The sequence below is a fragment of the Dermacentor silvarum genome, chromosome 9 (genome assembly GCF_013339745.2).
Source record: "Dermacentor silvarum isolate Dsil-2018 chromosome 9, BIME_Dsil_1.4, whole genome shotgun sequence".
Classification (NCBI taxonomy): Eukaryota; Metazoa; Arthropoda; class Arachnida; order Ixodida; family Ixodidae; genus Dermacentor; species Dermacentor silvarum.
The window spans coordinates 157,419,591-157,441,976 of record NC_051162.1 but is presented as its reverse complement, the minus strand read 5'-3'; the positions used below and the strand labels follow the sequence as shown (position 1 = coordinate 157,441,976).

The window sequence follows — 22,386 nt, the reverse complement described above, 5'->3', positions numbered from 1 at the left end:
TGAGTTTCCTCTCAACGGAATTATGTTTTATCGTGCATTCAAATTACAATCCGACACCACCATGTCTAGGTTGTGGTTAAGTTGCACTTTACTTTTTTTCTGACGGATTTCACTGCGAGAAATTCAATTTTCGTTCACCAAAACCCTGCACTACGAGGAGAGCCTGCGAGGTCGGGGTGGTTGCGGATCATTTTTTGCGCCACGGACGCCGACATCGCGCGCCGACGCCGACACCGGATTTTATGCGACACGGGGACCTTAAAAAATTACGTGTCACATCTGTGTTGTGTGCTAAACAGCTTTGCTGGTCATCCACCTTCACAGAGTAGAATGGCTCATGATTTTTCTTCCCTCGGGAACTGCGTGAAACAGAAAAGAGAAGAAAAGTACAACCACAATGACACTCAGCCTATTTTTATCGCCTGCTTGCGGCAAACGTTCGGTCGCCATGTTGTTGTCGTCAACAATCCTGTCTTCAATGGGGCTGCGTTGTGCGGAATGCTCAGTGGCTAATGTGTTGCGCTGCTGAGCACGAGGTCGCGGGATCGAATACCAGCCTCGGCGGCCACATTTCGATGGATTCGAAATGCAAGAACTCCCCCGTGCTTGTGCTGTAGTGCACGTTAAAGAACACTAGGGGGTCAAAATTAATCCGGAGCCCTCCACTACGGCATGCCTCATAACCAGAACTGGTTTTGGCACGTAAAACCGCCGAGAGAAGAAGATTAGGTGCACTTACTCTAAACAAGCTTTTGAGAGTAAAATACTCCAGTCTGTACAGTGAAAGAAAATTCAAGATTTTTGTAATAATGTTTTCTATCAGCTTACGATATGCCACAAAATTTACTCTATTGCAGCCAAGTACCTTCCCTTCGGCGTACAGAAAAACTATACAATTCTGCATGCTGAAGAGACATGCCTAATATTGCGGGACAACGGCAATGCAACCGGTAGGCTCCTTTACTTTTATGTTTGTCTTACCGTTGTCGCCAGGATCCAGCAATAATTGCCCAATTCTTTATTAAATTCTTTTACAGAAACTAAACAAGTCGTCACACTGCGAGAGCTGTCAAATGGCACGATGCTTAATAGAACTGGTGAGAATCCTTCTTCATTGTCAGCAGAGTTGTACGAAACACTAACATCTTACAGCACAACCAAAATGTATGATCAAACGAATACAATGAAGATGTAGGCGTGGTCGACCACGGTCATAATTGATGGATGAAACAAAATGATACTGTATTACTCTAGTTCATCTTTTTGTAGAAATGTAGTCGCCCATACGTCTAGTGTAAAGCAACATTGTAGTTAGCATTGCGTACGATGCAAAACAAACACGTGTGGGTAGGCTCGTTGTCGATTTACTGAAACGAAACCATTTTCAGTGTTTCTTTTCCATAACTTCGCTTAGAGCAGTAAGCTAGGGCCTACTGTGGAAAGAGGAGCTGGCTCTGGCTGCATTGTAGTAAAGCAAACACTTTCGATCCGGTGAATGTTTGCTACGATGGAGCAGTGCAATCACCAACGAATCAGTTTCACGTACGCCCGTCTGTAATCGCAAAAGGATGTTGCCCTGTCTGGTGTACTGAATAGCCAACTTTCAAATTTCATGGCATGCTAGATAAGATTCAGAGGAGGCTTTTTGAACTATACATTACACCAGAACAACATATTATATTACATAAAAACATAAAAAACATTATTACATAAAAAGCTTAGATCAGGGAGAAAAGTTTTTATAGATTACGTAACGTTCAGGCCACAAATAAACAATTAACGCAACGGTAGACATGAACAAACAAATCGTAATAAAATTACAGTAATGTGTAAGTGACCAAATTTATATTTTTGTAAGAATATAGGAGAATATAAATAGGATAAAAGGAGGTTAAACACCTAAGCAATTGCCCAGCCGCAATGACTCAGGTGCTAATGGACTATGCTACTTTTACGAGGTCTTGAGCACGAGCCTCCGTCGCATTTCGTCCCGGCTGCATTTTGATAGGAGCCACATGAAAACGCATTCATGTAAATTTCTAAGGCGCATGTTAAAGAACCACAAGTGCTACTTCTTACACCACGGTGACGTTTCACGACGACGATTATCATAGCCGCAGTGCTGCTTTAGTACGTTAAATCCCGTAAGTAATCAATCTTCGGTTTGCATGTCACCTTATGGATGCGTTAAACAAGTGAACAGTGACCGCGACTCCTAGTCTAACACATACAATTGATGTTTGCAAACATACGAAGCATTCCTCTAATGGAACACGCAGTTGCATCAAAGGGGAATAATAGATATTGACGTTCTTTCTTATTTACGCCCAGACTACAGCCTCGATGAAATAAAGATTCCGGCCAAAACTCCCTTACATGGAATTATCATGGTGCAAAGCATCGTACAGTGACCTCATTTTTGAAGCACTCAAACATTCGATCGAAGGGCGAGATGGTATCGCCCCTATCGCCTTCTCCTTTGGTCGACTCATGTTTGCAATCCGAGAGCAGGAGCAGTTGAGAGTGGCGAGTAGCGTCCGGGTAGATACAGCGATTTTGCAAAGGGAAGCGCTTACGTGTTGTGGGAAAAGGAGACAAATACACCGGATACTTCTGCGCTCCCCTTTGCTACAGCATGTCAAACCAACTAGCTGCAACAGCTTACTATTTTACAGATTATAGCCCTCTGCTGCCCTCCTCATCTCCTATTATCCAATCATTACAACAATGAGTAAGCGCCTGCGTGCTAGATGTGGGCTAGCTGTGCCTGTAGCGCCTGAAGGGATCGAAGCTTCACACTGTTGCGGGTGATGTGGCCTTCGTACCCAGGGCAGTCAGGATCCCAAATTATCGTAGTCACGTGTCTTTGTGCCACCTGGACGCTGCGTGGCGTCTCCCCCGCACCGGTGTGATAAAGAGTGCCACTAGTAATGTTGCAGGCGTCGCACCACAACGGAGCACTACATGACACCGACGGCCAACCGTCACAGTTAGTCAGCGATTACTATTAGATAACCTTAGCTTGACGTTTTCTGTCTGTTACGCTCAGACTAGTGCACACACAAAGCAGCTGACCAGGAACACTACAGCGGGCTTGTAGAGTGCGGGCGTAAAATGATGGCCGGACTCGACCGCCGAGATAATTGCCGATTGTTTTGGCGGTGACCACTTGGCTTCGGCTTTTTTGCAGCCCAAATGCACTACGCATCTTCAGCAACCATCTAAACCTCAAAACGCTGGCCGCTCTTGAGACTCGTGAATGGGGCAGAACAACTATGATGGTGATCCCGACTGGATGAAGGCCTCTCGAGTGACTGTATAGTTGCCGTTGCAATGCTTATTTGATAAAAGCATAACATTTCAAAAGTTTATACTATTACTTTCTCCGAAAGTTCCGTAAACATTAACTGCATCGACAATTATCACGACAATACGCATGCCAACCGTCTGTATTAAGCTTTGGAGGTAAAACGGTCACTGGGCTCTAAAACCGTCAATATTGAATACGCCGGCACCATCGCAGAAATAAGTAGTATAAAACATGCTTGTTTTATCTTGTTGCAGAGCAACCGATTTGCTTACTGTGGGTGACTTCTAATTCAACTGCGGAACAACATACCAACTGCAAGTCGAAGTTAGATGCACTCTGTAAACGGACATCATATGATTATGCGGAAGACGACAGGAAAGTTTGCAGTAACATTTCGGAGTTAATGACAAACGTGCGGCATGGATGCATAATGAATTTTACTTCTGGCGGTAACGAATGACCTAAACGTCTTAAAACTTCGGTGCTCAACATTGTGTTAAATTTGTCGTGGTCAGGTTAACTGGTATGTTTTCATTGCTAAAGTAATGCCCACAATAAAAATTATGTGTATATTTTGTACTTTCTGGTACCAATTTATGGTAGATCGACGCAGGATAACGGGAGATGTGACCACATAGGAAGCGAAGTGAGCCTTGCACTCGGATATTCACTTTTGTCGGTCAATATTTCTACGGAATTGAGATTTTTCTGGAACTTGTAGTTTCGTCATACCAAATCAACCCATAGTAACAAAACAGCTCGGTTGTTCGAATGTGTCGGCACTTCCTTTTCGGCTACTGTTTTCAACATGCAGGCCCGCATTAATGCGTAGCAGTCTTTGGCTAAGTGCGGTAATTTTCTTTTTTTTTGCTCCGCTCCCTTCGTCCTGCCATTTCGTGTCTCCACACGCCCGTGCCGCCACTTAGGATTGAATAGGTGAATTCTTTCGAATACACAAACTTCTTTACGCCTACCACCACCAACTTCTGGGCGCGCGAACCTCTAACGCTATATTTTGTCAGCTAGCATGGGAGTGATAGTTAGTACATATATTTGCCTAAACATCGTCTTTCTGGCTTCAAACGGCTTCGTCACTTTGTGAAGTAATCATTTTTAACAAAGTATTGTTTTATAAATAAATAAACACCGCTAAACTGTCCTACGGCAGAATTCCAATACAGTTAGTTAGTGGTAGGTTCTTATGGCGCAAGGGCAACTGCGGCCAAAGAGCGCCAAACACAAGGTTGATGGTCTGCTCAGGTTAGGGGGCAGTAAAAGAGAAGGATAAGAAACAGTGGTGTATAGGGCCTAAAATAATTGAGTAATGATTACATTTAATGATTATGGGCAAAGCGTATGACATTTACAAGGTCACGCAGCCTCAGCAACAGTCCTTGTCAGGGCAAGGATGCGGAGCGCCTGACATGTGAGATAAAAAATCTCAGCCATTTCCTCGGGAATGAGACAAGGCTGAGTTCAATGGAGATATGAAATTGCACGTAGGAAGCCTACACTCGCTAAAAACCTAAAAACTCTTTTTAATGAGAACATTTGGTAGCTTAACAAAACGTCGCTTTATGCATTGATACACACAAAAGTAACTGGAACGCCAATGCATTTCTTCGTAAAGGTCACGAATCAATATCTCGAAACTAGTGTCATCCCAAACATTCGTTCCAAGTGAATTCGCCTTGCGAACTCCTTGACTAGCAATTTGTAAATTGAAATATGGGCCATCAGATAAGTAGTTAAACACATAATTAGTGAATTTTCCTTAATTAGTCGAATATGCATTTCAATTTTTTGTGCAAGTAATATCCGCCTCTTCGAGTAGACGAGCTCCTGAACTAGAATTGTCCCTTCTGCCACAGGCAACCTTTAAGAATTTTTGAAAGTGTTCGCTGAAACACCCGGTATGTATATATTCTAGCGTAGAATGTTGACGCTACTTGTTCCGCACCGGAGAGATCAGGGCATCACACAGGAGATCCACAGACATTTTCTAGATTTGGTTTATTTGAACTTTGGTTACTCGAATTATACTTTTAGACACTTGCACATTACATAACTACGACATCTGAGCAGCTCACGCTATGACCGGCTCTCTTGGTGTCTCTGGCGCGAACTCCCCCGGGCGCCTCCAGAAGCCTCCCAACACCCTGTCAGAGAGCTAACAAAACACCAATCAGAACTCCTCGCTGACCGGAACCAATCAGGCCACACAGATTCAAATACGCACAGCCAATCGCGGGCAGGGTTCGCCAGGTTTAAACTCGGCTGACAGCAGTCTGCATACAGTATTACAACTCAAAGCAAGGTAACAACACATCGAAAACTACAGAGACAGCCGTTGGTCTTTTGACGAACTAGAGCTAAGGACAACTGTCGGTGTCTAGAAAGAGAAAGTGCACGAAAAAAGTCGGCAAGCATTCGCCGAACAGTTTGGGAAATCGGAAGACGGGGCGGGGCCTCTGCCGCCAGTACTAAGGCGGCCCGACAACGCGGTCACTCGGCCGGATCCTTAGGCGAAACGGGTGGTGCCCCGCCTGAGACTCCCCCAACTGTCCTACCCACTCGGGGCGAAAAGACACTTTGAGAGTCAGAAAAACGATAAGAAAGGAAAGAACACTCCTACATAACACAGGCGACGAAGAAACACAAAGATGAACAACTACGCGACAATATAGTAGGCATGTATGTGTAAGAACAGTTAATAATAAAATGGCAAGCTGTTTATTAAACATTACACTTGTACATACACTACTCCTCCTCTTATTGTTCCTTGAAATAACATAACCATCATATAATTATAGCATATATAGATGTGTTATAGCATGTCTAGAATTCGTGGGGAAACAGAAACACTCGACAAAGCAATTGAACTCGAACAGGATTTGCGCAAGAAATGAAAACTGTCGCAGTTTCACCCGGAAAGCGAAGCATAAATTGCGATAGCAAATTAGTAGAGCTATGCGAAGTAAGGATAGTAGTTTTATCAGCTGTATAAACTTAGACATGCAACAGCACCAGCAACGCGCAGAATGGTCGTCGACGTCGTCGGCGTGTTGCCCGCGTTCGCACCGAACACGCGCGGCGTTGGTGATTGTTGCCGGTTCCTCTGTGAGCGGCTCGGAGGTTTTTGACGAGATCAGAACGGGGCACTCGTCGAGCAGTGTCGGAAGTCTTTACCACCTTCTCGCCTCGCAACGTTTTATTGCAATAGCAATTATATGGACACTCCAAAGCGGATTCTGCCGTCGGCGTCGCCGTGCCGTTGTCGTCGCCGTCGCCGTGAGGTTCCGTATGACGTCAACGGCCATAAAATTGTCGCCGCGCTCCGCTCCGGAAGCTGTACTTGCGAGGGAAAGGGCGCGAGGGACGCGCGCTTTCACGGGGAGCGAACGCACGTCGGAGAGCAAACGCGCGTTCTGCGCCATGCTCCCTGAAAGGCTGCAGAATTAAGTATAAACCGCATTCACGCGATCTTGCGCGCGACAGCGACAAGCGACGCGATGGAGTTGGCTGTCGCGTTTGCTCGTCGCCTGCAAGCAAACCCGCATGCGAGCGACGGCATCGCGCGACGGCTCTCCAGTGTTGCCGGTACTAGGGGAGCGAGTGAGCACCAAACCTGGCGTGGCACTTTCTGTAATAATTTAAGTTGATTTGTTTTGCTGTAAAAAGTAACAAAGTATTGCTGAAGGTCTTGCAGTAGGTTTTTTTTTCTTGTACGTATCAAAATTGAGTACTTCGCCCGTTCCGTCTGCGAAGCGCGGCAGACGGTTCCCGCGAGGGGCTTTCCTGTTCCCGCCCGCGCTCGCTGAACCGCCGGTGTCATTCTGCTGTGCGATTCTGCTGTGCGAGCCCTTGTTTTTCTTTCCTTGCCGTGAAGTTTTCTGTTCGTGCAATGGAGCGGCGAAGGAAGCTGGCTGCTGCGCAGCTACTTCTTATTATAAGGAGGAGGCAGGCGCTGTCTCGCAGGCAGTGGGTTCGGCCGGTCTGGACGAAGCGAGCGGACGAAAGCGAGTACTTCACAGCGGTAAGTTGCAAAAGACAAAGGCCTCGACGCAGTACAACTGCATACGCTTTCATTGCCTTTCGCAGATGTAACTCATGAAGAATGGCGACGACTCGCTGTTCTTCAAGTTCTACCGGATGTCGCCGGAGACATTCGACGCTCTCCACGACTTGGTGCGGGACCGGCTGTCGAAGGAATGGGTCTGTAGGGACCCCATTTCGTCTGGCGAGCGCCTTGCGCTGACGCTGCGGTAGGACCATTTTGTCACTTCGGTACTTCTTATGATTCGGGAGAAAGTGGCCGTTGACCATTACGAAATTTTCGTGCGTCGATCGAGCTCTGTGTGCTCTTGTGTGCTTTCAGATACCTGTCATCCGGCATGCTCATCCGAGATGCAGCGATGGCCTTCAGAGTGGGGCTGGAGACTGCACGGGAGGCGATTCACCTAACGTGCAGCGTGCTGTGGGAGGTGTTGTCCCCTGTGTACATGAAGGTGTGCATAAAATATTTTCATAGCATGTGCAAAGTCGAGTGGTACCAATAAGCATGATTTTATGTTCTCACTTACTGAGCAATGGCTGAGTATTAGTTGCTTCTGTGAGCATTTGAAATGAATTTCACTCAATTTCAGTGTTGTTTGTGCTATCTTATATTTAAAACGAATGTCTTAGATCGTACAACGCATGCATGTCTGCAGAAAGTGGACCGCGGTTTAAAATACTAGATTAACATACCAAGGGTATAAGATCACATTAGCTAAAACCAGCAGCAGTAAGATGTAGCGTGTGTGATAGTTATGTTTGCAGTAGCTGGAATAGTGATCAGATCCACATACACAGAGCATGAGGGTACATTAGGTGCATAATGCAGCAGTAAAGTCCGCCAGTGATTGGTGTGCATCAAATATTTCCGTATTGTGCAGCCTCCGACAGAGGACGACTGGAGGGACATCGCTGCAGGATTTTGCAGCCGTTGGCAGTTCCCGAATTGCCTGGGTGCTGTGGACGGCAAGCATGTCGAGATAAGATGTCCAAGAAAGGCAGGGAGCCTATACTTTAACTATAAGGTATGGAACAGAAGATTGCAGTGTTGCATGCAGCATATTTGCTGCTAAAGGGTCTGCTTTGTGAACACAAACACTCCTAATACTTCCCAGGAGTATTGTACGGGAATAACCTTGTGCATAATGCACAGCCTACTTCTTTTGTTAATTCATTTTGAGAAAAGATTGTGTTGGCACGCTTTGTTCAAAAGGGGTAGTACAATACCATCATCCTGGTTTTGCAACCTGCAAGCAGAGGACTGCCACGAGTAATTATTTATGCGATATGAGAATGTACCATTTATAGCTGTATTGTTGATTGGAGGACATGAGGGAGAGGGTTTCTTTTTTTCTTTCTTTTCAGAAACGTGACAGTGACAAAGGAGAATGTTTTTTGGGTGATTTGTGTCTAGTTGCATGTTTCACACTTGAACAGCAACAAGCATAGAGGAGATGGGGTATGTGTGAGTAGCAGACTACGAGAAGATAGAAAAATTATGTACACTCTAGGGGCAAAGCTTGTGGTACAGTCAAATGTTGTCCGTTTTTCATGTGTGCCCAGCAATACTGTAATGAAGAAAAGTGTAATGAAAGATAATGAAGTGGCTGCAGTTACAAGAATTATTTAATGTTATTTTTATTTCCAATGCTTTCAGGGCACCCATTCCATTGTGCTCATGGCTGTGGCCGACAGCCAGTACCTGTTCCGCCTTATTGATGTTGGCGCACCTGGGAGGTTTAGTGATGGGGAATTTCAAAGATTCCCCCATTGGCAAACGACTGCATGAGGGCAAGCTCAATCTGCCTCGGGCAGCTATGCTACCGGGGTCTGAGAAAGTTTGCCCTCATGTGTTTGTTGGCGACGAAGCCTTCCAGCTGCGTCCCGACTTCATGCGGCCACTGCCGGGCACCAGGACTGAAGCTGAGGAGGTCATCTTCAATTACCGCCTCAGTCGTGCCAGGTCTGTACCACATCAGGTTATAACCCTAATCATTTATCCACTTGCTATGACACTAACATAATTTCCACGTTGCTCCTGCATGTATTTAGTTCTCACTGTTTGCATTTCTACAACATTCATTAACAAATATTTATTTTAGTACATAGGACATTTTCTTGATTACCTTATCTTTGAACTATGTTAACTGTGAGAGCAATGACGTATCCTGCCATTATTTCTGATTATGTGTTTGCTGTAACTGCACGAATACTTTTTGCACTTTTATAACTAATAACAACACCTATAAAATGTTGGTGTTTGGCCTCTTTGGGACCAGAATGCACAACATGCCATCGTAATTTAGTGCTACATGTTTTTCTACTTTGGTACAGACTTCTACTGCTGTAACGTTTTAAGAAGCACCTATTTATTTTCTGCGCATTTTTAAGCCAGAATTTGTTTGTTTCAGACGATGCGTAGAGAAGGCCTTCGGGATTCTTGTTTCGCGTTGGCGCATCTACGAGAGGCAGATAAACCTGCAGCCTGAGAATGCGGACAGTGTTGTGAAGGCAACCTGCATCCTCCACAACTTTTTGTCCATGACCGCCAACGCTGCTGCGACATATCGCCCACCTGGATATGCGGACTGCCACGACGTGTTCGGGTCTGTCCACAACGGCACTTGGCGACAAGGGACGGCAAGTGCTGCTGTGTTTGGCCTGCAGGGAGCAAAGGCCCGCAACTCCACAAATGTGGCAAATTCAGTGCAGAAAGTGTTTATGAACTACTTCAAGAATGAAGGGCAGGTGGCTTGGCAGTGGGACCTGCCAAGGGTCACAAGGCCGTAAGACTGCAGGCCTGCTGCTTGACTTCATGAAGAACCCAACAGCCCTTTTCAGGGCTCCCAACTTGATGCTTCGGCTGTGGGTCGCTGGATTCGCGATATCCTGTTCTGTGGCCCTTCTTTGCATTTCATTTCCTCATGCTGAGCTCAGGAGTGTGGTGGAATTGGTTCGTTCAAATATGCTATTCTGTGTATTCACAGTTGATGCATGCCCGGTTTAAAAAATTCAGCAAACACAGGCATCCTGAAGATGTAACAAATTTTTTTATTTGCTTTGCTAATGAGCTGTTTCATATCCTGGCAACTATGCCAATTGAAATTTCGCTATATTTATTGGCCTGGAAGGCATCACAAAAGTTGGACAAATTCATCATAAAAGTAATAATTGCAAAAAACAGTAAGAAAGCACTACAGTCATAAATGACAAAGACAATGGTGTTCACAAGGTCATGTGCAAACAAACTGCACAGAGGATACAAAAGTCTTGAATGCAAGGATAACCTAGCAAGTAAGTGGGGTGGTTTGCTGGGCAAGATGGTTCATTGTGAAAGTGTGATGGTCCCAGTAAGGCAAAAATATGGCAGCACAATTAAATGGAGGATGCAGTACAAGCACTGGCACAAGCAAGGTATCTTTAGTGGCTGGTTTAAAAACTCGCTCGCTCTTTATCATGTGAGTTGGACCACAAATTACTTGAAGGTAACCTAGAAAACTTTGCCCATACATTGATGCTTCAACTGAAACATACAAGCAACTCGAGGCAAGGTAAAAACAGTTATGTGAATAAAATTTTACCACAGGAATGTCCTTAAACATTACACAACAGCACATTTACAGCAAACCATTACGGTGTACTAATAAGCCCTGGTTCACAGTATTACCAAACTGAGAGATGCAGTACCTCTGTACAAAAAAACTGTAGGCATGAAACATGACAGAAATGGCCTTAAAATGGCACAATAGTATGTATATATTGTGAGACGCCGCCCCGGACGAAGGCAGAGCTCTTCTACTGTCACACAGCGCGAGACAGCCCACGAACACCAACCCGACAAAATGATGACGATGAACTGCACAGTTAGCGCTCACTATATATATATATATATATATATATATATATACACAAGAAACCATTATGGTCTACGGAAGCCCTGGTTCACATTATCACAGTGTCACCAAATTGGGAGATGCAGTACGCCTGTACGAAAAAATGGTAGGCATGGAACTATATCACAGAAATGGCTTTAACATTGCATTACAGTATACAGGGTGTTTCAGTGAACACTTTTCAAAACTTCTAAAGGTTGCCTGTTGCAGGTAGCCCAATTCTAGTTAATGAGCTGGTCTACTCGTAGAGGCGGACATTACTTGCACAACAAAAGTGTTCGCTGAAACACCGTTTATGTATATATATATATAAGAAACCATTACGGTGTACTGAAGCCCTGGTTCACATTATCACAGTGTTACCAAATTGGGAGATGCAGTACGCCTATACAAAAAAAAGGTGGGCATGGAACCATATCACAGAAATTGCCTTAACGATTGCACAACAGTATATATACAGCAAACCATTACAGTGTGCAGAAGGAACTGGTGTTTCGAAAATAACTATGCTTGCAGAAGTAAAACATCACCACGAACCTTTTCAGTATGAATTTTCTGCAATGATTGGGACTAGTTCAATAAATATTAACACTTGAAAATAAATGATCGACTCTTCCCAGGTAACAGTTGAATGTACAAAAAGTATCAACTCGCTGTAGTGGCTTAGCGGCCATGAAGTTGTGCTGCTAAGTATTATGTTGGAGGTTTTCATTACCGTTTGCAGTGGCTGCATGTTAAGAAATGCGAAAACACTTCTGTGCTTAGATGTAGGTGCACGTTAAATAACCCTAGGTTATGAAAACAAATTGGAAGCTCTTTCCTATGGTACAGCTTTGCGACCCAACGCAGGCATCAACCAGAATCTTAGTTTGAGCTAATTGGCAAGTCATATTCAAGGAAACCTACAGCACATGCTATACAGAGACAAAGAATACACATGACAGGACAGGCACCAACTTGCGACCGATTTTATTTAGAACGAGAATTCGCTTTTTATGCACAGCCAAGTCAGGTGATTATGGTGAACGTGCTACAATAAAGCACAATCGCCGAGTGAGCTACTGTGCATGCTAATTGAAATGTTTTTAGTATGTTTACCTAGGGCATGTTCACCATAATCGCATGACTTGGCTATGCATGGAAAGGGAACTGTGGTTCTCATTAGGTGAAAGTTGGCACTCATCCTGGCGTATGTATTCTCTGCTTGCGTTAAGTTTGTGCTGTAGATTTCCTTCAAATGGAAAAGCACCAAGTTTTGTTGAGGTGTGCACTGAAGCACCATGTAGGTTAGTACCGTGCCATAAAGTCCTGGAGTGGCACATTGGACTGATTGTTTCAGAGTACTGATGCATTGTTTGACAAGTCAGGTATAAACAGCAGTTGAGCGGGAAGCAATGGCAATTATTAGCTAGTAGATCCACTATTTCTCACACGCTGCGATTGCTCAGTGGTTATGAGTGTTGGACTGCTGAGCATGAGGTCACTGGATCGAATCCCGGCCACGGTGGTCGCATTTAGACGGGGGCGAAATGCAGAAAACACCCGCATACTTAGATTTAGGTGCACGTTAGAGAACCCCAGGTGGTCCAGATTAATCCGCAGTCCCCCACTACGGCGTGCCTCATAATCAGATGGTGGTTTTGGCATGTAAAACCCCTAATTTTTGTCCACTTTTCCTCGAAACATAGCTGTAGCACTGCCATGGCACTTTCAAATAAGCTGTCAAATATACTGCAAAAGGGTGGCTGCTTGGGCTGGTTGGTGAAACACTGACTAGACTAAGAAAACGCCCTTTTTAGTGCGCAGTTCATAGAAAGGAAAGCGACAAAGTGCACTATGCAAAGTGCGACAGGATGGCTCTGTCACACTTCTTCCTCCTACGCATTGCGCACTGAAGAGGATATTTTCCTTATCTAAACAGTCAAATATGTGCGAAAAATAAAACTTTAATTTGAAGCGTAACTAATGTACTTTGAAACTATTTGCATGAGCTCCATCTGCATTTCTTCACGCAGCCTCAGAGGAACACGCCTCATTTTGGCTGCGAGAAATGAAGAAAAGTGATCGTGCTCATCGCACTGTTTCTCCAAAATCTGGCCAATGCTATCAATCTGTTCATCATACTTTTCTTTTCGGTTTTTTTTTTTGGCGGCTGCACCTCTCGTGCTTCAGCACATACCTGAACAAGATTCGATGCCTGCGTATTGTCACATGTACCAACCTCTTCGACCGACAACTCTTCATCCTGATACATTTCTTCGAAGATTTGTTGGGCTGATTCATTGTGGCCGGTGCCACCTGCACTGTGCACATCATCCTCAGCAACTGGCTTGAGGTTGCCCGATGTCCTGCATAAAATAACATTGTAGGGTTTAAGTTAGGTCTACTAAGCACTCCTCTCATCTGAAAAAGATAAGTTGGCCTGTGTGATTTATTAAACATTCCGTGCATTCACTTTTATGAACTTTCTTGTTCATATTTAGCTTGTTTATGCATGCACATAATTTGCTGTCAGGCACAAAAATTTTAACAGTAATGTTGGCATGATGCCACAGCAAAATATCACTATGTGTACAACTTTCTTATACGAACTTACGGTCTTCCTGTCATTGTGTGCTTTAGAAATAGTAGACGCACAAAAAAAATCCACTGCTTCTCCTCGTCGAGGCTGTCGTCTGCGGGCGCGCCGCTCTTGGACATTTCGCTGCGACTTTTAAGCACACACCGGAATGTGTCCCGCAGATTTTTCCAGCGGGCTTTCACGTCAGAAACTGCGTATAAAAACATCAGTATATAGCACCCAATAAGCTTTGCGCGTATCCCACTATGAATGCAGCGTTAGCTCTGTACATGCAAGCCTTCGGTTGTCACATGCAATTCAATGCGCAATTGAACGCGCTTTCTTTATAGCAGTCAATGTTAAACAGGGCCGCAATATTGCAGTGGTGCCTTTTTCGACGTTATTAGAGAGTTTTAGATTAGGGGGACGCAAGAGTTGGAGCCCCCTAATCTAAAACTCTTTTTTTTTCTCGCGCTTGGTAAAATGTAGTGATCAAGCGGCGCTTCGTCCGCGTTTTATCAAAGGGCCGCATCAGGTGCATAGAATGCAGCGAGAGGCAACGCTAGAAATCGAGGCCCAGCAGGCCATGTCACTACAAACAAAGAACAACTTACCGGTCGCTCCAATGTTCTGCTGCTACGCGCCGCCACGCTGCCTCGCATACGCTGCGGGACTTGTACATGCGATCCTGTAAATCCCACAGGGCGCGCTCTTTTTCTACCGCGTCTATCAGGCGCTCATTGAATACATTCTTGTCGTCGCCGTTCGACATGGTCAACGTATATAAGCCGCACTACGACCCAAAGATCCTGTATAGCGTCTGCTCAACCACGCACGTGGACGATTGCTGCTGTGGCTACTGGCGCCCCCAAAACATGGCTTTGTTTACTGACATCGCGCACGTGCGCAAACCGGTAGTACGTCACTGATCCTGATCCTGTTCCGGTTTTCTACGTCATTGATGCACATCCTGTTCCGGCTTCGCGCTATTGGCTAGTCGCTCATAGCACTTCCGGGCGACGACCGACGAATTCTAGATTTCTAGAACCGAGCGATTGAGCGAAAAGACCGAGCGATCTGTTCGCGCGACGGCCCGTTTCGTCACTCGAAGCCGTCGCTCGTCGCCGTCGCGCACGAAAATCGCGTGAATGCGGTTTGGGCTTCAAGCGTCTCTTTCCTCCTTTACAATCACCATATATAGAGAGCAAACGCGACTTCCTCTATTGCGCGAAAGGCAGTGGGGGGACAGGAGGGAGGGGAGGCGACGTTTAGCTGCGGCACCAAATTCGTATTAAAAACGTTGCGAGGCTAGAAGGTGGGTAAGATTTCCGACGCTGCTCGATGAGTGTCCCATTTTGATCTCGTCGAAAACCTCCGAGCCGCCCCCAGAGGCACCGGCAACAGTCACCAACGCCGCGCGCTTTCGGTGCGAACGCGGGTAAAGCACCGACGGCGTCGACAACAGTTCAGCGCGTTGCTGGTGCTGCTGCATGTCCAAGTTCATACAGCTGATAAAACCACTATCCTTACTCCGTATAGCTCTCTACTAATTTGCGATCGCAATCGATGCTTCGCCTTTCGGGCGAAACTGAGACATTTTTTATATAAATACGCACTTGGTGCAGCAGCTAAACGTTGCCTCCCCTCCCTCCCGTCCCCCCACGGCCTTTCGTGCGACGGAAGACGTCGCGTTCGCTCCACGTGAAAGCGCGCGTCCCTCGCGCCCTTTCACTCGCACATGCAGCATACGGCAGCGCGGCGAAGATTTCATCGCCATTGACGTCATACTGAACCTCACGGCGATGGCGACGACGATGCCCATGGCAGAAATCCGGTTTGGAATGTCCGTATATTTGCTATCACAAAAAAAGTTCCCACGTCGTAAGCGCGTCCTCGTGGTTCGCGTACCACGCGAGTGCTGTGTCGGTCAGGGAGAACACCACATTGGTGAGCTGAGCGGTTGAATCTCACTTTTGGACTTGCTCACTCGTTTGTAGTGGACGAGCCACTCGTCGGCATATTCTCCCGCTTTTCCTCCGAAGGTGGGTGGAACTCGGTAGTACTGCAGCGGACCCTTGGAGCGGCTCCTTCTTCAGGCATGTCGAAGGCGGTCAGGGCAGATGGCGGGGGGCCGCGAAGTCGACGGCTTCGACGACGCTGCAGCAGTGACGATTCCGTTGTTGTAAGCGCTTACCCAGCATCTCCATCACTCTGTTACGCGCGAAGGAGACCGTTTATGACCCTTACGCATGAAGGCGGCCGTTTATTTTAGGTAGCGAAGGTGAGCGCAAGAGCGGCCAGCTGGTTGATGAACTTGCTTGCTTGCCTTCAAAAGTGGCTCGTACCCACTATGGGGGAATCGCCAAGAATCGGGTGATTGAAGGAAAACAATTATCGGAGTCTAATAAGGATCACTGGAGAAAATTTTTGAATGACGAAAGGAATTTATTCATATAAAATTTAAGAATTTAGCAAGGAAATCGACCTGATTCAATTATGTAACCCACAACAGCTGCACCAACATCCTTGTGACAATGTCCGAGAGAAGAGGCACCAAAAAATAGAATGTTAGGTATCGTTAAATTTAATCCAGCACTATTAAATTTTGCATCTAAAGCATGTTTTCTTAATGAGGAGAAACGGCGGCATGACAGAAAGAAGTGTTCTATTGTTTCGTCTTCACCACAGTATGAGCACAAGGAGGAGGGCGCCAGACCAGATCGATGTAGATAAAAGTTAAAGTAGGAATGCGACATCTGAATTTGGTAAAGAGGACTTCAAGTTTTCTATTATGGCAGAATTTTCTGTTCCAAGGAAATAGAAGGTGTCGATAATCAGTTAGATTTGTTATTGGCAGGTTCCAGGAGTCTTGCATGACTGCCCGTCTCCTGAACCTAGCCGCGGTTATGTAAGCTGATACAGGAAGAATCGGTAGGATTGGACCACTAAGGGCAGCTCTCGCTAAGCTGTCAGCTAATTCATTGATAACTAATCCTTTGTGACCAGGCACCCATACCAATCTAATAAGTTTTAATTTAGAAGGAATAAGACTTTGGAATGTACGCGAAACTTGTGAGCCACTATTTGCCGTGAGAGCTGAACATAATGACAAAGAATCTGTTACGATTACACCTTCTGAAATTGATGAGTGCACTTTTCGTAGAGCCAATGCAACCGCCAGAAACTCAGCTAGAAATACTGGTATATAGTATGGAAGTCTTATGGAGAACGACCAGTCGAAAGCGGAAGAGAAAATTCCAATTCCAGATTTTTCTTCTGATTGCGAGGCATCTGTCGCTATGACGGTTGTTATTTTTAACTCCAATAAGAGATTTTCTAATAGCCCATTTAATATATTGTAAGAAAGGAGTTTTGCGTTGTTTGTATATATATCGTCGAAAATAATTTCGAGATTCTCTCTCTCACTGCAAATTGGAGGGATCTCACATAATCGTACATCTAAGAGACCAACAAGTGCCTGCACGAAAACGACCTGAGGAGTGTGGAACCGGGGCCAGGAAGATTGAACTCAGCGTCATCCTCTTCTTCTTTGCCAACCCGGGACCGCAAGCACGTTCACCGGTCATCGTTTTTCTCACTCACGCTTACGTGCAATATATATATATATATATATATATATATATATATATATATATATACACACAGAGCTTCTACGTATCTTAACAAAATTAAGTGGTGCTCAAAAAAAGGCAAATTCTTTGGCAGTTAGGGCTTTAGATGGCTCACTTCCGCGCGTATCTGCACATTTCTTTATATGGTAGGCCTCGGTTATTTCGCGTGTTAGTTTGTTTCTAAAAGTAAACAATATCATGGTATCAGAATAGCCAGGTTTACAATCACAGCTTTTGCAATGGTTGGCTAGGTGTAAGAGGTTATCTTTGTCGAGTGAATTTTGTTGCTCTTATCGACGAGTATTAACACAATGGCCAGTCTGACCTATGTAAATATTACCGCAATTAATGGCAACATGTGTAATGTAGCGTTCTTAACTAGAACGGCTATATAAAAGACACAATGTCAGTGAGACGGGTGTCGTCCGCCATTTAATCTCACTTCATCTTCACTTCTCCCCTAGCCACCATCTTCATCTTCTTTCATGCATACAAAGCAGACCGCTTCATATAATACACCAACTTTGCATTTTACGAGCTTAGACTTTTCTTTTAATGCGCAGACACACTTATTCTTGTTAGTTTTGTCAATATTTTTGGACATCGCTTGACATATTCGTTGCAGCGTGTCAGGGGTGCTGAAAACAACTTCAACACTAAACCTGCTGATAACGTTCTTTAGTCCGTGGGAAATACGATGGACAAAGGGCACGACAGCAATAGCGTTTTCCTTGGGTGTCATGTCTGCTTTTAGTCTGCTCCGGTTCGACAATTTTAACCAACTGATTTTTTTCAACCACTCTACAAATATTGTGATCAGGGAATCCTACCCATTTTTAGTCTTGTGATTTGACGTGAAAATCCCAGGTTCATTGTGTGAAAGCACGATTCGAACAAAAAAGCCCCAAGGCAAGACACTGCTATTCCACTTTTGACAATTTTTGAATGGCCTGAGCTGTAGTGAAGAATTGGTTTCACTGATCTAGGGTTATACATCCAGCAAGTGTGTTGAATTAAATTGAATTGAATTTTATTGACATGAAACAATTTGCGGGTGTTCAGATCGCTGTTGAGATCGTAGCTGCAGTGTTACGTCGAGGAATTGCAATTCATTGTTTTATGCTAACTCGTGGTTAAATTTGAGGCCAAATCCAAATTCTCGGAACACTTTTAAAACGTTAATAACACTGCAGCCACACTCTGCTTTATCATATATAACTAAATAATCATGGACGAATCGGAAAACCTTTTTAACTATACCTGGTAAGCCATTGTGAATGCTTCTATCCACTCTGGCAAGGAAAATATCGCTGAGGATTGGGGTAACCTTCGAGCCAATGCACACCCCAGAATTCTGCACATGGCACATTCCCAGCCGATAAATGTCGATTTGAGATAGAGAGATGGAATTTCCCGAGAAATTTTCTACAGATATTCCACTATCGCTTCTGAACTTGGCTTCATCATTGTCATCACAAATGCACATCTTGACGCTTTTCTTCAGTTCTGCGTGAGGAATCGAGTACTCTAAATCTCGTGCATTGATACTGACAGCGCCACAACCCCCTGGATTTTCTTCTCTTAAATATGAAACAACCACTTCAGAATTGTGACTACCTAACGGCTGACAAATCTTCAGTGTTCAAAGCTGTTTCTGAATAAAGCATGCTACCTGTTGGTGCCACGTGTTTCTTTCAGTGACAATGGCTCGAAACGGATCACCCTGCTTGTGCATTTTACAGGAAAAGAACACTTCAAGATGCAAGCCTTTTGCTTTCTTAACTGAAGAAGACAAACTTTCTAAATTGTGCGATTGCAGTAATCCGATGCCATGCAGCGTAGTTGTAGCCGGCTTGACTTCTATTTTCTGAAATTCTTTTCGATAGCCTCGCTCGCTTTTTACCAAACATACCACCTGGCATTATTACAAGCTCGTTCGCGCAAACGCTGCTCGGCACGCATCTTGCGAATAGCAGGGCGACCAAATACATCGGCGAGGGAAGTCTTAAATTCGGACATTGTCTGGAACTCTGCTTCATGGTTATTATACCACAGGCTGACCACACGAGCGAGGTAGAACAGAACATGGCGCAGTTTGTCCGCTTCGCCCCACTTGTTATGGGCGCTTACCCTGTCATACGCCGTGATCCATTCGTCCACGTCAGTGTCGTCCGCTCCTGTGTAGATAGGATGGTCGCAGTGACGAGGTACCCCGGGACACGCAGTGGGGGCGGGATGAGGCGTTTGCTAGGAGGCGTCTTGGGGCATGGTATATGGTAGGGTACGGGATCGGAGTTCAAGGATAATTGTTTGAGGTTACCCAGCACAATGGGTACTGGGATCGATACCCAGCACCTCTACCCATTCTAAAGGTGTTTATTCGGCAGAGATTGGAGCAGCGCAGCTTAAACGGTCAGCGCAGTAACAGCTTTGAAACACGAGAGCCGCTGCTGATCAAGAGCGCTCGACCCACTAGCGTTTTGAACCAGTAGCGCTGAACCCACTAGCGCCTCTTCTTCTCTACAATATATATATATATATATATATATATATATATATATATATAACGACTCCAAAAATAAACCGAGATGCCAGTCAGCGCCCGTGCGTTATCTTTGCTTTGTGTCCTCGTTTCCTGCATGTGAGCTGCAGTTTCAAGATGAATAGCTACCAACTCGCCCAACTTTCAGTACTTTTACGTCTCCAGAAGTATTCTAGGTTGCCTTGTATATGATTCCATAATTGGGCCAACTGCTGTGATCACACTAAGAGCAGTTAAGATGCATTTGGGCTTGAAACAGAGATTAGCCGTCTCCCTGCGAGAACGTGCGCTGGTGTGAATTTTTCCCGCAATCTGACATCGCTGTACAGGTGTGTTGTCGTCCTGTAGTAAGGCACCGCATCAATTTCCGTTAGAGGTTTGACAAGTTATCTTTCAAACAGCTATTCTGTCCTACTGTTTTCTTAAAGACCAGCTTAACGGATTTGACTAGGTGCTGTAGAATCCCCCCATCACCTGCACCAAGGTGCTCTCTCGACAATAAACTTCCAATCGATCTTGCTTTTTTTCCAAGAGGTTGAGTGCTAGTTCAGATCGAATGCTGTTCCAAAGCATGAGTAGTCCTTTGTTACTTCACTTAAAGGAATAGGCGCAATAAGTGTGTACGATTGCAGAAAATGATCTGTGTGACACAAAGAGGAGAAAGGCGCGCAAGAACCTATGTTGAAAGATGTTTTTTGCCATCTACACCTGGAGATGGTAGCCATGATGACCGCGCACGTAAAGAGAACTACGGATGCCTTCTTGTTTGATCGTGGAATGATCATGGTGATGAATAGAGGTGCGGCGAAATCGACGACCACTTGAAACGTTCGGTCTCCTTACTCCGTCTGGTGGGAAAAGTCTTGATTGTTCCTGAAGGGGTTTGCCGTGATGAAGACGACACACTGACTATTCATAATTTTTTGACCAGCTGTCCTCCTTGCAAAATCCTAAAGCCTTTTTATTAAGTCGTCAGGTGTGACTGCGCACCAGCGTAGAGGAATTTATGATGGTGACATGAAACTAGGAGTTCACTGTAGCTTCTTCAGAAGAATGACAAAATGTCGCTCAAAATAAGGCTCTCGAATCTCGTACTGACGCCCTGTAATGCGTAAAATGTCGTTGTCTTTGAAAAAACTTCTATATTCCGCCGAGATAAACCCGCAGTGCAGTGTTCGTTTTTCCGAAGTGCTTTTAGTTCTTCCAAAAACAATTGTGAGTTGAAGTGGCGCAACCAGTAAGGCCCGGGGGAAGCATGTTTTTTTTATTTTAGAAGTCCTGTTGAAGAAATGTCGTACTTCGGCTTGTTGACAAAGCATAAGACTGAGGTGGAAGCCTTCTGTATCTGATTCATTTAACTTTGTTAAGCAACAATAACGATTGCTTGCACGAATCGGGATGTTGTAGCCAATGTTTGGTTAACCTCCTTTCAGACGGCTTCTCTGTCATTCGTAGGCAATATATGAGAAGCGAATACAACTTGCGGTGGCCAGTGCTCGGTATATTTAAGCACTCTCGGAGGTCCATACCACCGCATCACTTAAGTTGCAAACTGCTGAGCTGGTGCTGCTCAAATAATGCTTTATTTTTCTTCCTAAGTTTGCCCGTGGCATAAAATGTATAATGCATCCAAGTTATTATTACATGTATATTTCGCTATTTGCGAGGAAATCTAACAAAGATTTATGCTGAAGACCAGGTGGAGGTAGCAAAGTGGGTGGTGGACAGGTAGCGTTATTTCAACGAGTGCAGTCCGGAACAATTCCACGAAAAGTATGGTAGGACGGCGAGTATGGCTGAGCGGGGGCAGCAGCTGAGGTTATGGAAAGAGAAATGAATAACTCAATGCCAAGACTTTTCCACGACGTCAATCCGCGTGTGCAAAAGCCTAAACGCACACACCGCTTATTTATCGCGTGCATGAAATTTGGATGTCAGGACGTAACGCGTCATAGCCGTCATTCGTCAGGGGCATAAAAGTTTCCACGTTATTTCCAACATGGGTATTTCATAACTTCTGACATATCACGGCGGACAGTTGTTACCATAAAGGACGCCATGACCATCTGCATCAAAAAGCTGTGCATAGTGCTCTTGTGACCTTCAATTTGGATTTCATGAAGAATCTAGCACAGATATGATGATTCTTGTAAAGATGCTGAGGAGGACCAGAATGCTCAAAGAAAATATAAAGCATGCGTTAAAGGCCCAAATGCAGTAGTTCATGTCGATAAATAGTTTAGGACTTCAAGCTTCTGTTAAAACATGATGAAGTATTGTATGAAACCTCCAGAGCTTGGACAAAAATGCTCTCGAGGATAAAACTGACAACTTGTGGTATGGGCAACCCCAATGTCGGCATTCACGTTTCATACCATTGTATGTTTTTACTG

At 44.9% G+C, this 22,386-nt stretch overlaps 2 protein-coding genes and 1 pseudogene across 5 annotated transcripts in view; all 3 read left to right on the top strand.

The window, feature by feature from the left end:
• LOC125939989 (uncharacterized) overlaps window positions 1–4,072 on the top strand; it is a 30,996-nt gene extending 26,924 nt beyond the window's left edge. For all 4 annotated transcript variants that reach the window (XM_049655599.1, XM_049655601.1, XM_049655600.1 and 1 more), the window contains 3 exons: window positions 858–950; window positions 1,038–1,097; window positions 3,565–4,072. In XM_049655599.1, coding sequence (XP_049511556.1) covers window positions 858–950; window positions 1,038–1,097; window positions 3,565–3,770 — 359 coding nt within the window. In that variant the 3' untranslated portion in view covers window positions 3,771–4,072. The remainder of the gene's footprint in view (window positions 1–857; window positions 951–1,037; window positions 1,098–3,564) is intronic.
• Window positions 4,073–7,441: 3,369 nt separating this feature from the next.
• LOC119464018 (uncharacterized) lies at window positions 7,442–8,439 on the top strand. The gene is made up of 3 exons (XM_049655799.1): window positions 7,442–7,575; window positions 7,689–7,818; window positions 8,248–8,439. The coding sequence occupies exons 1-3, from the start codon at window positions 7,463–7,465 to the stop codon at window positions 8,437–8,439; spliced, it is 435 nt and encodes a 144-aa protein (XP_049511756.1). The 5' UTR covers window positions 7,442–7,462.
• Window positions 8,440–9,044: 605 nt separating this feature from the next.
• Window positions 9,045–10,311, top strand: LOC125940372 (uncharacterized; annotated as a pseudogene).
• The last annotated feature ends 12,075 nt before the right edge of the window (window positions 10,312–22,386 follow it).